Source organism: Gekko japonicus, unplaced genomic scaffold (genome assembly GCF_001447785.1).
Source record: "Gekko japonicus isolate JY-2015 unplaced genomic scaffold, Gekko_japonicus_V1.1 scaffold4127, whole genome shotgun sequence".
NCBI classification, from domain to species: domain Eukaryota; kingdom Metazoa; phylum Chordata; class Lepidosauria; order Squamata; family Gekkonidae; genus Gekko; species Gekko japonicus.
This window is the reverse complement of record NW_015169303.1, coordinates 66,940-80,669: the sequence shown is the minus strand read 5'-3', so window position 1 is coordinate 80,669 and position 13,730 is coordinate 66,940. Positions and strand designations below refer to the sequence as shown.

Below are 13,730 nucleotides of genomic sequence, written 5' to 3'. Positions count from 1 at the left end.
TCTTCTTCTCCTTCTCCTTCTTCTTCTTCTTCTTCTTCTTCTTCTTGTAGTGAAGGACGGGGGAAATCCAATCTCCTCCTCCTCCTCCTCCTCCTCCTCCTGTTCTTCTTCTTCTTCTTCTTCTTCTTCTTCTTCTTCTTCTTCTTCTTCTTCTTCTTCTTCTTGTAGTGAAGGACGGGGGAAAGCCAATCTCTCCTCCTCCTCCTCCTCCTCCTGCAATTACAATTGATTTCCAGACTACAGAGATCAGCTCCCCCTGGAGAAAACAGCTGCTCTGTAGGGAGGACTCTATGGCACTGCGCCCCACTGGGGTCCCTGTCCTCCCCAAGCTCCACCCCCAAATCTCCCAGAGAATCTGGCAAGCTTTCGGTTCACACACACACACACACACACACACACACATCCTCCAGAAGTTTCTCCTGCAGAATCGCGTGTTTAATTAGTCACAGTCCCCTCCCTCTTCTGGTGCGGTTGGGGTTAAGACTTTCCCTGGGAGAATGTTGTGTACTGTGTGTGTGTGTGTGTGTGTAGGGGGGGAATTAAACTTTGTCCACCAGGCCACCTTGGCAGAATCTGCAGTTTTACCATAGCTGCTGACTTCGCCGGCCCCTCCTCCTCCTCCTCCTCCTCCCCCCCCCAGCTCCCTTCCTACCAGCTGAGCTGAGTATTTAAGTCTCTGGAAAGAGGGGTTGGCTGTCCGACAGTTCCTGGAGTCCAGCGGAAGAGAAGGTATGAGGACAGAGTCCTGGACTTTCTCTTTGGCCTCAGTTGGCAACCAGATCTGGCATAAGCTAGGAACTGGGGCCAGCGGAAGCAAGCGGGGAGGGTGTTGGTTAAGAAATCTAGCGTTAAAAAATTGTGATTTAGGCTGGTGTTGTTGTTTTTTTTAAGTGGCACAGAGTTTGTGGGGGGGGGAGGAAATTACCTCCGGGCACAGTCCAAACTAGGGATGCCAGTCTCCAGGTGGGACCTGGGGAATGCTCCCTCTAAGCTGTGGAGTCTTGTGAGCAAAAATTCTACTTTGTGAGCTCCTGGCATTAAAGCTCTGAGCGAGCCAGCTTAGAGGGAACGCTGCTGGGGATCCCACGGAATTCCAGCGCATCTCCAGACTACAGAGATCAGTTCTCCTGGAGAAAAGGGATGATTTGGTGGACTCTCTGGCACTGCGCCCCACCGAGGTCCCTGGCCTCCCCCGGCTCCATCCTCAAATCTCCAGGAATTTCCCAACCTGGAGCTGGCAACCTGACCCCCGTCCTCTGCTGGTGGCCTGGGGGAAAACCGGGTAGCTCCACCCCAAACAAAGGGAACTGTTTCAGCAGAGCTAGTATTTGACTCTCCCTGTCTTTCATAGAAGTGAGCGAGTCTCCTGCCAGGAGAGAGAGACTTCCCCTCCAAACTTGACCCGCTCTCAATGCTTCCATCGTTTTTCTTTGTTTCTCTTTTCCTGAAGGAGCCGCTTGGTCACCATGAAGTCCTTGATCCTGATTTTTGCGGCCGCGCTCCTGGGAGGTGAGTCGATTGAATGGAAAGCGGTCCCCAAAGTATAGCCGAGAACTGCAAAAGAGACATCCGATGGGCCATACCCTGCTCCCCTTCTTAGCGCAATTCCCCCAAAACTGTTGCACTAGACTCCCGTCTTCCAAGGCGAGGTCGTCCATCAAGGGTTACTAGCCACAGTAGCTTCTGTACACAGATCCAGTTGGTCAGTTGAAACAGCAGAACACATTCAGAGTCCAACCTTTAAGGCCAACTAAGGTTTATTCAAGGTATGAGCTTTTGTGTGCCTGCGCACTCTTTCAAATTCCAATGTGCATGCACACAAAAGCTCATACCTTGAATAAACCTTAAAGGTGCCACTGGACTCTGAATCTGTTCTTCTGTAGACAGAGGCAGTATGCGTCTGCTGGAGGCGAGCGAGACGGGGGGAACTAGAAATCTGGCAGGCTTCCACTGTGGAAGCCAGCCAGACGCCTAGTTCCCCGTCTTGCTCATCTCCGGCAGAAACAGAAGGAAGGCTAGATGAGATGGACCTTTGGCCTGACCCGGCGGATTCATGAAGTCATCTAGTGAAACGTGGAAAGGGTGAACGGGGCCAGGCAGATAACAGTGAAAGAACTGCCCTGCTGGATCCGCTGGCTGCTAGTCCACAGCAGCCAGTGAAATAGTTTATTTACCTAATTTACATCCCGCCTTTCTCTCCAGTGCGAACCCGGAGCGGCCTATGTAGTCCTCCCCTTCTCCTCACAACGACCCTGTGAGGTAGATTAGGCTGAGAGTGTGTGACCGGGGCCAAGACCACCCGGCGAGCTTCCAGGGCACAGGGGGGGGGGGATTCGAACCTGGGTTTCTCAGATCCTAGTAGAATCATGGAATCGCAGAGTTGGAAGGGGCCCGATAGGCCAGCTAGTCCACCCCCTGCTCAATGCGGGATCGGCCTAGAGCATCCCTGACAAGGGTTTGTCCAGCCGCTGCTTCAAGACTGCCAGGGAGGGGGAGCCCACCGCCTCCCTAGGAGCCGAAGAACTATAGAGTGGGAAGGGCCCTCACAGGTTGTCTAGTCCAACCCCCTGCTTAAGGCAGGATCTGCCTAGAGAATTCCCTGACAAGTGTTTCTTCAGCCGCTGCTTAAAGACGTTCCATTTATAGTCATCATTTAGTAAAGTGCATAGTGTATCGTTATTTCATCCTAGTCAGGTATAAATATTCATTACATTCAATAAGCAATAACATTCAGTACATGCAGATTGCTAACTACCAGACAAATTTGCATCAGTGTTTCAAAAGTCACACCCCAACGGGAGTCTCTAGAATTATAAACCTGCTTCTCCTTGCATGAAGTCTTCCAGAAAGGGGGGACAGCCTTCCTAACAGTTGTATGGATGCTTTTTGCCGGTCCTACAAAAGACTATTTAAAAGACACAATTCATAAGTTGAATGAGGTGTGAGGGGTGACATGATTGAGGTTTACAAGATTATGCATGGGAAAGAGCAGGTAGAGAAAGAGGTACTTTTCTCCCTTTCTCACAATACAAGAACTCGTGGGCACTCCATGAAACTGCTGAGCGGTCGGGTTAGAACGGATAAAAGGAAGTCCTTCTTCACCCAAAGAGTAATTAACACATGGAATTCACTGCTCCTATATAAATCAATGGTGCAATCTCATTTGGAATACTGTGTGCAGTTCTGGTCACCACACCTTAAAAAGGATATTATAGCTTTGGGAAAAGTGCAGAAAAGGGCAACTCGAATGATAAAAGGGTTGGAACACTTTCCCTATGAGGAAAGGTTAAGGCGCTTAGGGCTCTTTAGCTTGGAGAAACGACGACTGAGGGGTGACATGATTGAGGTTTATAAGATTATGCATGGGAAAGAGCAGGTAGAGAAAGAGGTACTTTTCTCCCTTTCTCACAATACAAGAACCCGTGGGCACTCCATGAAATTGCTGAGCAATAAAGTTGATGAGCGGTCGGCAGCTAACATTCGTGGACGGAGTACTCCTGTCATTCTCAAAGCTGCATAGTGTTGACACATTCGTTTGTTAAAAGGTTTTGGCCGTGTGTATTTATTTGTTACTAGACTCTCCTAACACTGCAGCTCGGGTTGCTTCGGCCGCTTAAAGACGGCCAGTGAGGGGGAGCTCACTGCCTCTCTAGGTGGCCAAAATACAGAATCATAGAGTTGGAAGGGGCCCTACGGGTCATTGAGTCCAACCTCCTGCTCAATGCAGGATCAGCCTAGAGCAGGGGTGGCGAACCTATGGCACGGGGGCCAGAGGTGGCACTCAGAGCCCTCTCTGTGGGCACGCGTGCCATCGCCCCAGCCAGGCCCAGACCATCATTACACTGTCGAATTCTCTGCCAAATAATTTTAAGTAAATGAAAGCATTTGGGATTGCTTTCCTTACTTTGTTTGGATCATCTTAAGTTAATTTATGAGTGTTTTTTTCTTAAGTAAAACCTCAGTGTTCAGGTTAAATGGCCGTGTTGGCACTTTGCGATAAATAAGTGGGTTTCGGGTCGCAGTTTGGGCACGCGGGCTCTAAAAGGTTCGCCATCACTGGCCTAGAGCATCCCTGATGAGGGTTTGTCCAGCCGCTGCTTCAAGACTGCCAGGGAGGGGGAGCTCACCACCTCCGAAGCAGCCGATTCCACTGTTGCAGAACTCTGTGTTCCCTCTAAACTGAGTTAGCGTGAGCCGGCTCACAGTTTTTTTAGCCTCCGGCTCGCACAGTTTTATCTCCGCTCGGGAAGGACGGCTCCAGAGCCAACTAACTGATGCAGTAGCCAAATGGCTCGCTCGCAACTTGAATGCCAGCAGCTCACCTAGTCGACGTTTTGCTCGCAAGACTCCACAGCTCGGAGGGAGCCTTGCCCTGACTGTCAAAGACGTTTTCCCTAATATCCAGCAAGTACCTTCCTGCCCTTAATTTAAACCCATTATTGCGAGTCCTATCATCTGCTGCCAACAGGGATATTGCTATTATTTTATTAGCTCCCTGCCCTCCTCCACTTTAACCATGGCACCACACTGGCTGTCCAATATGCAGACAAAGGGCTCTTTCTTCCATTCTAAGAGCGCACCATAAACGAGCTCACCCATCATATACATATATGGGCTGAGATTCACGATAGAAGGGAATGGCTCTGAGTTTGTTGCACAACGGGAAAGCGGGGTTGGGGGAAGTTGGAGAGCCCTTTGCTGATATATCTCTCTCTGCCCCCCCCCCTTAGAAAGAGAATGCTGGAGCAGATAACAACTTATTTGGTAAGGTGAGGCCTAGATTAGAATTCCCTGATTGGATCAGACCAGTGCCTTATCTAGTGGCCAGCCGGATGAGGCAAGACAGAGACAAAGGACTCTTTAACCCTTCCCTTCCCTTCCCGATATGAACAGCATCAGCACCTTCCTTATCGCGGACTACAGGCACATCTGTGGCTATTGTGTGGATAAGAGAATGGCTGTGTTTCTATTTCCAGCACTGGCCAGCTAGATCAGCCAAGGCAGAGGAAAATGACTCTTTAACTCCCTCCTTCCCAGTACGAACAGAAATAGTGCCCTCTCTTATTGCAGACTATAGACACATCTGTGGCTGCTGTTGATACAAAGAGAAGGGCTGTGTTTCTTTCGCAAACTGGGAAGTGGGGGGGCAAGGGTGAAAGAGGCCTTTGCCTATATCTTCACACATTTCGCCGGCCACTATTGGAAAAAGAACACTGCAATAGACATGGCCTTCCTTAAGGCAAGACCTTGGTAAGAATTACCTGGTTAGATCAAATCAATGTCATACCCCAACATCTGTTTCCAGCTGTGATCAGTTACATGAGCCAAGGCAGAGGCAAAGGGCTCATGAATCCCCCTCGCTTTTCAGTATAAACAGTGCCAGAACCTTTTCCCTTTTCATCCACTTCAGCCATAGTTGTGCCTTTCATAATGGAAATGTTTTGGGGCTGCTGTTCATACTGGGAAGGAGGGAGCTAAAGAGCCCTTTGGCGAGCCAAGGCAGAGGCAAAGGGCTCATAGATTCTCCTCACTTTTCAGGATAAATAGCAATAGAACCCTTCCCTTTTTTATCTACCTCAGCTGTAGTTGTGCCTGCAGTTGCTATTCACCCTGGGAAGGAGGGAGCTAAAGAGCCCTTTGCCTGTGTTTTGGCTCAGCCGGCTGGCCACTTTTGGAAACCAATTGCTGGGTAAAGCACCTGTAAGATCCAGCCAGGTAACTCTTATCTAGTTCTGTACTTATGAGGGAAGCTCTTCTGTGTCCCAGTATCCAGTAGCCAAATGTGGCCAGCCAGGTGTGCCGAGATATAGGCAAAGGGCTCTCCAAAACTCCCCTCGTTTCCACGATGCACCACAAACAGAGCCTTTCCCATACATTAGGCACTGTGGCCTGTGATGTGTCTGCAGCAGGTAATAAGAGAAGAGTTCCGCTGCTCTTCCTATCTTGAACGTAGGCCCGTTTGCCCACGACCCTCACTGAGGTAAGCAACATGGCTTCTGAGAACTTAATAGTTGGTCATTTGGAGGTAAGCAACATGGCTTCTGAGAACTTAATAGTTGGTCATTTGGTGGTGGCGCCATACAAGATCGGTGGCCTTGGGTGATCCGGCCTTGGTATTTCAAAGTTGTTCTCTTCCCTTTCTTCATCCACGCAGGCTCCTGGGCCAACCCTCTTGTGCAAGAGGAGCTAAAATCCAACTGGGAGCGGGCCGTGGAAGGCTTCTGGGAGTACGTCACCAAGGTCGGGAATTCCGCCGATGAGGTCACCACCCAGATTAAGGCTTCGCAGATCAGCAAGGAACTGGAGTGAGTCTTCCTCTGAAACAGTGAGGGGGCAGGGGAGGTTTTTGGCTGTGAACGGAGCAGGGTTGACAGCAGGGGACTGTAAGCCGAAGAAGGGAGGAGATTGAATTGGAAGGAGTCTCGGAGCGGCTCACAATCTCCTCTCCTTTCCCCTCTCCATAGCAGACACCCTGTGAGGTCGGTGGGGCTGAGAGAGCTCTCTCGAGAACTGCCCTTGAGAGAACAGCAGGGCTGCCAGCTTGCGGAGGCGGCTCAATTCCACCCGGCACTGGGCGAGGTCGATTCCTTGCTCATGGCCAGCGTGGTAGCACCCCACCCCCCAGATTTTCAGCGCACCAGCAATTCTCTCAGCAGCCTTAAAAGCCAACCCACCCTAGTCTATTAGAGCCCTTAGAAATCGCTGCTGAAGAAGCACTACTGTTCCTCCGAGGGATGCCAGCCTCCAGGGCAGGGGTCATTTTGTCGAAAAAGAGGTGCAGGAGCTCATTAGCAGAACTCATTAGCATAACTCATTTGCATATGCCACACACCCTGACATCACCGGAAGTGTGTCAGAAGGCAACAGGCTCCACTGGACTGTTTTGGATTGCTAGCTATTGGGGGGGGGGGCGTGCATCTCTGTCCTTGCAGAGGAGGGAGAGCTTGTACCTGAATAAAACTTGGTCTTAAAGGTGCCACTGGACTGTTTTAGACCAGGGGGCCGGGGAGGGGGGGCCTCTGCAACTTACCTGGCGGCTTCTTGCTCTGACTGAGGGCTGCTGGGATCAGGGGGTGGGGCTTGTTGCATGTGCCCGCCCCCTGGGCTCTTTACTGCCGGAGCTCCGCTCCCATGGGCTCCTGCAGGAAATGACCCCTGGACCTGGGGATCCGCCGGAACTACAGCTCACCCCCAGACTACAGAGGTAAGTTTCCCTGGAGAAAAAATGGATGCTTTGGACGGTGGCCTCTACGGCATTGGGCCTCCCCTGGCTCTATCCTCCAAATCTCTAGTTGGGAAATACCTGGAGATTTGGGGCTTGAGGAGGGCGGGGTTTGGGGAGGGGAAGGACTTCAGTGGGGTACACTGCCACAGAATTCACCTCCAAGGCAGCCATTTTCTCCAGGGGGACTGATCCCTGTCGCCGGGAGGTCAGTCGTAGTCCCAGGAGGTCTCCAGCCACTCCCCGTAGGTTATACAAACCTGAGATCACGGGATAGGTTGTAAGTAAACAAAAAAAAACCCAACCGTGATATTATGATGTAAACCACACTGTGCTTTGAGCACGGACAGTTCCGTTTACAAGGACGCTTTTCAATATGTGTACATTTCGTATTGGAATGGGAGCCAGTTTGGTGTAGCGGTTAAGTGTGCGGACTCTAATCTGGGAGAGCCGGGTTTGATTCCCCACTCCTCCACTTCCAGCTGCTGGATGACCTTGGGCAAGCCGTAGTTCTGGCACAGCTGTTCTCTCAAGGACAGTTCTCTCAAGAGCTCTCTCAGCCCCGCCTACCTCACAGGGTGTCTGTTGTGGGGAGGGGAAGGGAAAGGAGCTTGTGAGCCGCTCTGAGACTCCAAGTGAAGGGCGGGGTATAAATCCAATCTCTTCTTCTTCTTCTTCCTCTTCCTCTTCTGCCTCTTTTTCCTCTTCTTCTGTAATGTGTACCATGACATAAATGCTTAATAATAACGATTGAATAGATTATATAATAATATCACGGTTGGTTTTTGGTTACTTACCACCAATGTTCCCTCTAAGCTGTGGAGCCTTGTGAGCAAAAATTCTACTTTGTGAGCTCCTGGCATTAAAGTTGTGAGCGAGCGATTGGGCTGCTGCATCAATTAGTTCACTCTGGAGCCCTCCTTCCTGAGCTGAGACAAAGATGAGTGAGCCGGAGGCTAAAAATCTGTGAGCTGGCTCACACTAACTCAGCTTAGAGGGAACATTGCTTACCACCTGGAGTTTGGCAACCCTAGGCTGGGAGAAGAAGACACATGAATATCACTGCGGAGGTGGGGGAAGAATGAGGAATGGCTCAGCTTGCCCACTGAGCTTTCCAACTTCGGCGTGGGAACTTCCTCGAGATTCGGGTGTGCTCGGGATGGGATCTCAGTGGGGTATAATGCCGTTGAGTCGACCCTCCAAAGCAGCCATTTTTCTCTAAGTAGATCCAAGTCCAATAGCACCTTAGGGATTAACAAGATTTGGAGGGTGTATAAGACAGAGTTGCCATCCTCCAGCTGGTGGCTGGAGATCTCCTGGGAATCCAGCGTTCCCTCTAAGCTGAGTCAGTGCGAGCCGGGTCACCGTTGTTTAGCCTCCGGCTCACACATTTCTGCCTTAGCTCAGGAAGGAGGGCTCCAGAGCAAACTAACTTACGCAGCGGCCAAATCGCTCACTCACAGCTTTAATGCCAGCAGCTCACAAAGTAGAATTTTTGCTCACAGGACTCCACAGCTTAGAAGGGAACCTTGCCTGGGGTGACAACTGATTTCCAGGCGACAGAGATCCGTTTGCCTGGAGAAAACGGCTGCTTTGGAAGGCGGACCGAATGGCAACCTACCCCACTGAAGTCCCTCCCTCCCCCAAGCCCCGACCTCCTCAGGCTCCACCCCCAAAATCTCCAGGAAAATCCCAACCAGGAGGTAGCAGCCCTAGTATAAGCTTCCGAGATTCAAAGTTCCCTTCGTCAGGTGTCTCGATGAAGGGAACTTTGACCCTGAAGATGTGGTTGGTCTCTAAGGTGGTAAAAGGACTCGGAACTAACTCTTCTAACGACACGTCCACCATCTAAAACCATTTTCTCCAGGGGAACGGACCTCTTTTGTCTGGAGTAGAGATGTGAAGGCCCGGGAAAAAACCGGAAAAATTCGGGAAGAAACCCATTTTTTTCCCGTTATTTTCCTGAAGCTTTTTTGTTTTTTTCCCGAAAATTGGAAACATTGAAAAAAGAAAAGAAATTGATTATGGAACGTTTTATTTTAACATGATGAATAAAATATTTTAAGACAAGGTGTTCAAATATTTTTCAAATCATTTCTAATATATATATATATGGTATCAGGTTGATCTAATTTCTGTGCACTGAGGACAAGCAAGTCCTAGGTTACCAACTGAACTCTCCAATGCAAGAACAAGATGCATTTCTTCCTTTAGGAGGTGCAATTGGCAGAAGAAAATAAAAAAAGTTTCAGTTTTGTTTTTACATGTGGGTGGGTATTCTGTTTGTAATAATTGTTTGGATACACTATATTTTTAATAGGCTAGTTGTGATAATTTCATGCCAAGTAAAAATGTCCATAGTCATATTTTATGTTCCTAAAGTAACAGAATGACTTTCAATCTAGAAAAAAAAAAGAAATGCTAATGAAGCTGTTCCCCCCCCCCCAATTTTTCCGAAAATTTCCGTTTCCCCCCGAAAAAACCTGGGGTTTTTTCCCGAGCTTCAAAATTTCCGGAAATTTTACATCTCTGGAGATCGCTGGTAATTCCAGGAGATCTCCGCCTTGAAGATGACAACCCCACAAAGAGAATTTAACATTAGAAAGGATTATTCGACCATTTTATCTTGCTGAGTAGTTTAGCGGATGTGAGCGGTAGCCCTAAGAACACTTTTCTGGTAATAAGCCCCAGTGAATACAACAGGACTGACTTGTGAGCAGAGTTCCCTCTATGCTGAGTTAGTGCGAGCTAGCTCACAGCTTTTCAGCTTCCGGCTCACCCATTTTTGTCTCAGCTCGGGAAGGAGGGCTCCAGAGCAAACTCATTGATGCAGGAGCCAAATGGCTCACTCACGACTTTAGTGCCAGCAGCTCGCAAAGTAGAATTTTTGCTCATAAGACTCCACAGCTTAGAGGGAGCCTGATTTGTGAGTAGACCTGATGAAGATTGTTCCCTACTCGGAATCCTGCTCAATGGGGCTTATGCCCAGGGAAGTGTTCTTAGGACCGCACTGCAACTGTGAAGTCCTACACAAAGTTACACCCTTCTAGAGCCCTTGAAATCCAAGGTTTAAAAGTATGCAACTCTCCTTTGGAACTGTACCGTGATCAGGGCTTTTAAACATTTTTCGAGAATTTTCTTTCCACAAAGAGGTCCCGAAACTCTGTTCCGGCACGTTCCGCCAGAAAAAAAAAAACCCTGACGGTTATAATCCTTCACAAACATTATGAGGTATTAGTAGCTAGTTCAGAATACATCCAGGTTTTCTGTGGGATTCAGAGGAGAACACGAAAGACAGAAGGTGTTGCCTGAGGGATACAAAAAGATAGAGCCAAGTACGGCTTGGTCCTGTGGAAGTGTGAGATGATAGTACCTCAGATATCGAGGCAGCACGATTTAAGTGTGTTATCAGTTGCTGGTAGAATCGCCAACTCTGGATTGGGAAATACCTGGAGGTTTTGGAGGTGGAACTTGGTGAGGAAGAGGTTTGGGGAGGGGCAGGACTTCATTAGAGAACAATTACAATATTTTATTTATATATTATTTATCAAATTTATACCCCGCCCTCCCCGCAAGCGGGCTCAGGGCGGCTTCCATAAAAACATAACTACATTAAAATTTCACAATATTTAACCATACAATAAAAACATTATAAATACAAAGTGCTGGCGGCTGTTAAATTAACCTAGACGGTATATTGCTAGAACAAATTTCCACTGCCCAGATGTACCACGATATTTCTGCTCATAATCAGATGTTAAAATCAGATGTTAAAACCACAGACCAAGCTCTGCAGTAACGGCCTGCAGTAGGGGCCTGCAGTAACGGCCTGCAGTAGCGGCGGCCCCTATTTAAATGCCTGGCGGAAGAGCTCCGTCTTACAGGCCCTGTGGAACTGCGCTTTTAAAACATGATCCTGGGACCTACACACCACCAGACATTCCAACTGCCTTGCGGGGGGGGGGAGTATGAGGTGTGGAATTGAGTGAAGTCCAATCAGCTTCCATATGCAAAAGACCTTGAAGGTTCCATATGCAACTGACATTCCAACTGCCTTGCGGGGAGGGGGGTGAGTTTGAGGTGCGGAATGCAGTGAAGTCCAATCAGCTTCCATATGCAAAAGACCTTGAAACACTGGGCGGGACTGCACAAAGCAGCCAGTCAACCCAGCCAGCGTCTTCTGACTGACAGTTCAAGCGTCCATACACTAAAGGAGTGCATTTTAGAACTTTGGCACCCACTATTCAATTATATATAAGGAGAGATTTTAAAAATGGGTTATAATGCCATAGAGTCCACCCTCCAAAGCAGCCATTTCCTCCAGGGGGACTGCTCTCTGATGCCTGGAGATCGGTTCTAATTCTGGGAAAACTCCAGGCCTCACCTGGAGTTTGGCAATCCTAGTTACTGCAAGGGTCTGCTTGGATTTCCCTTTCCCCAGGTTAGCCCACCTCCCAGTGTATTGGGCTGTCCCTGAGTAAAGCCCACAGACTAGCTGTGGAGATGATTAATCAGACCTGTTTGAAGTTGATCTAGTGGTTAACTACCTGTGGCTCACTCGACAGAGACGGATAATGTATTTTCCTACACATTTCACTGCATATCTGTTTTATATGTGTGGTAATGTTCCCCTTGACCTCTGAGCGGGATGAGACAGACAATACAGTGACCCCAGTGTGAGAGAGCCCAAACTCACCCCTGGTGTAGTCTGATCATCAGGTCTTGGGGGTAATTATGAGAATGGACGTAAGAACATAAGAGATGCCATGTTGAATCAGGCCAATGGCCCATCCTGTCCAACTATGTCACACAATGGCCAAAACCCAGGTGGGAGGGAGGGTCTAATGTAGGATTCCCCAATGTGGCGCCCACTGACACCTTTTCTGGAGTCTGCCAAGTGTTTTTAGAACGTGGGCAGGGCCAAGTGGGGCTTTTGCCCAGCAAGGCTTCTGATTGGCCATCAGAGAACTGATTGGCGGCGCAGATTTTTAAGTATGTTGCTTTGGCAGCAGCTGCTACTACTGCACAAGGATCTTTAGTGACAGGAAGCAAGGCGTGGCAGCCATTTTGTAGCTGGCTCTGCCTCCTGCGGCAGCCATTTTGTGACTCGGCCAACGGTGCCAAGTCAGAATTCCAAAGGTATCTGCAGGTGCAAAAAGAATGCGGACCCCTCGTCCAATGGATAAGATGATTCTGACCACCCGATTCTTCCCCACTGTTTCCACCCACCCGCCCTTCTTTTCCACAGTGGCCTCATCACAGACACCATGGGGGAACTGGAGCACTACACCACAGACCTCAGTAACAAGATCGGCCCATACGCTCGGGACGTGCAGCAGCGCATGAATACGGAAGTGTCGGCCCTGACAGAGAAACTGCGGACTGACATGGAAGAGACCAAAACCAAGGTGCTCCAATACACCAACGACGCGCGCGTCATGTTCGACCACAACGTGGAAGTGGTTCGGTCCCAGGTCGACCTGTACCTGCGCAAGCTGAGGAAACGCATCGGCAAGGACACCGAGGCCTTGCGGAACAAGTTCGCCGCCTACGCCGAGGAGGTACGGGCTACCACCGACGACAAAGTCGACGCCGTGCGCCAGCAGCTGGCGCCGTACATTTCCAGCATCCGCGAGAAGGGGCAGCAGCGTCTCCAGGCCCTGCAGCAGGCCGTGGAAGAGCAAGGAAGGATGGTCGGGGAACAGCTCAGCGCCCGCGCCCAGGAGCTTCACAACCACTTCCGGGGGAGAGCGGAGGAAGTCAAGGTCAATATTGACCAAGTGGCTGACAAGGTACGCCAGTGGTTCGACCCCTTGCTGAATGACCTCCGCTCCCAGATCGAGACCTTGGTGGACAAGTTCAAGCAGCTGCAGTCTTAAAAGGTGGCCGGCATAGCCCGGAAGCGAACACCGCCGCCGCCCTTGGTTTCTAGGGAAACCAAGATGGCCTCCTGGGCTGAGGCTCCTTGGTGGAAAAGGCACAGGTGGTCACTAAATGTACTAATCCCACACTGCCCAGCAGACCTTCCACACACGCCTCCCTCCCGTTCCGTTCGGCGGCCATTTTGGCCCATTAACACCCCGCCCACTCCCTGCAGGCAACGCCACCTCCTAGGCCCCGTGGTGCCGATCGACCCCCGACAAGACGGGCCGTATAACAGTTCGCCACGCTTCCCTGTTTTAACACGTACGTCCACCCGAGACACTTGTGTCGTGCCTTTCGCCAAAATTTCTCGGCTTTTTACCGGAGTTTTCCGTTTCGACCTGTAACTAAATAAAAGTATATGTACTTCAGAGATGCGAGGGTCTCTCTTTCATACAACTTAAGGTTTGGTGTCGTGATTAAGACGGTGAACTGCAGGCTGTGGAAGGTCAGTAGTTCAGCCGTTCGAGACCCGAGTTGCCGCATGACAGAGTGAGCTCCCGTCTCTAGTTCCAGCTCCTGCCTACCTAGCAGTTCAAAAGCAAAAAATTGCAAGTAGATAAATAGGTACCACTTCGGTGGGAAG

The 13,730-nt window shown here is 49.9% G+C and overlaps 1 protein-coding gene across 1 annotated transcript; it reads left to right on the top strand.

The window, feature by feature from the left end:
* The first annotated feature begins 682 nt into the window (after positions 1-682).
* On the top strand, positions 683-13,515 carry APOE (apolipoprotein E). Its single transcript, XM_015416594.1, has 4 exons — positions 683-729; positions 1,451-1,509; positions 6,155-6,305; positions 12,471-13,515. The coding sequence occupies exons 2-4, from the start codon at positions 1,467-1,469 to the stop codon at positions 13,099-13,101; spliced, it is 825 nt and encodes a 274-aa protein (XP_015272080.1). The 5' UTR covers positions 683-729; positions 1,451-1,466; the 3' UTR covers positions 13,102-13,515.
* Positions 13,516-13,730: the final 215 nt, after the last annotated feature.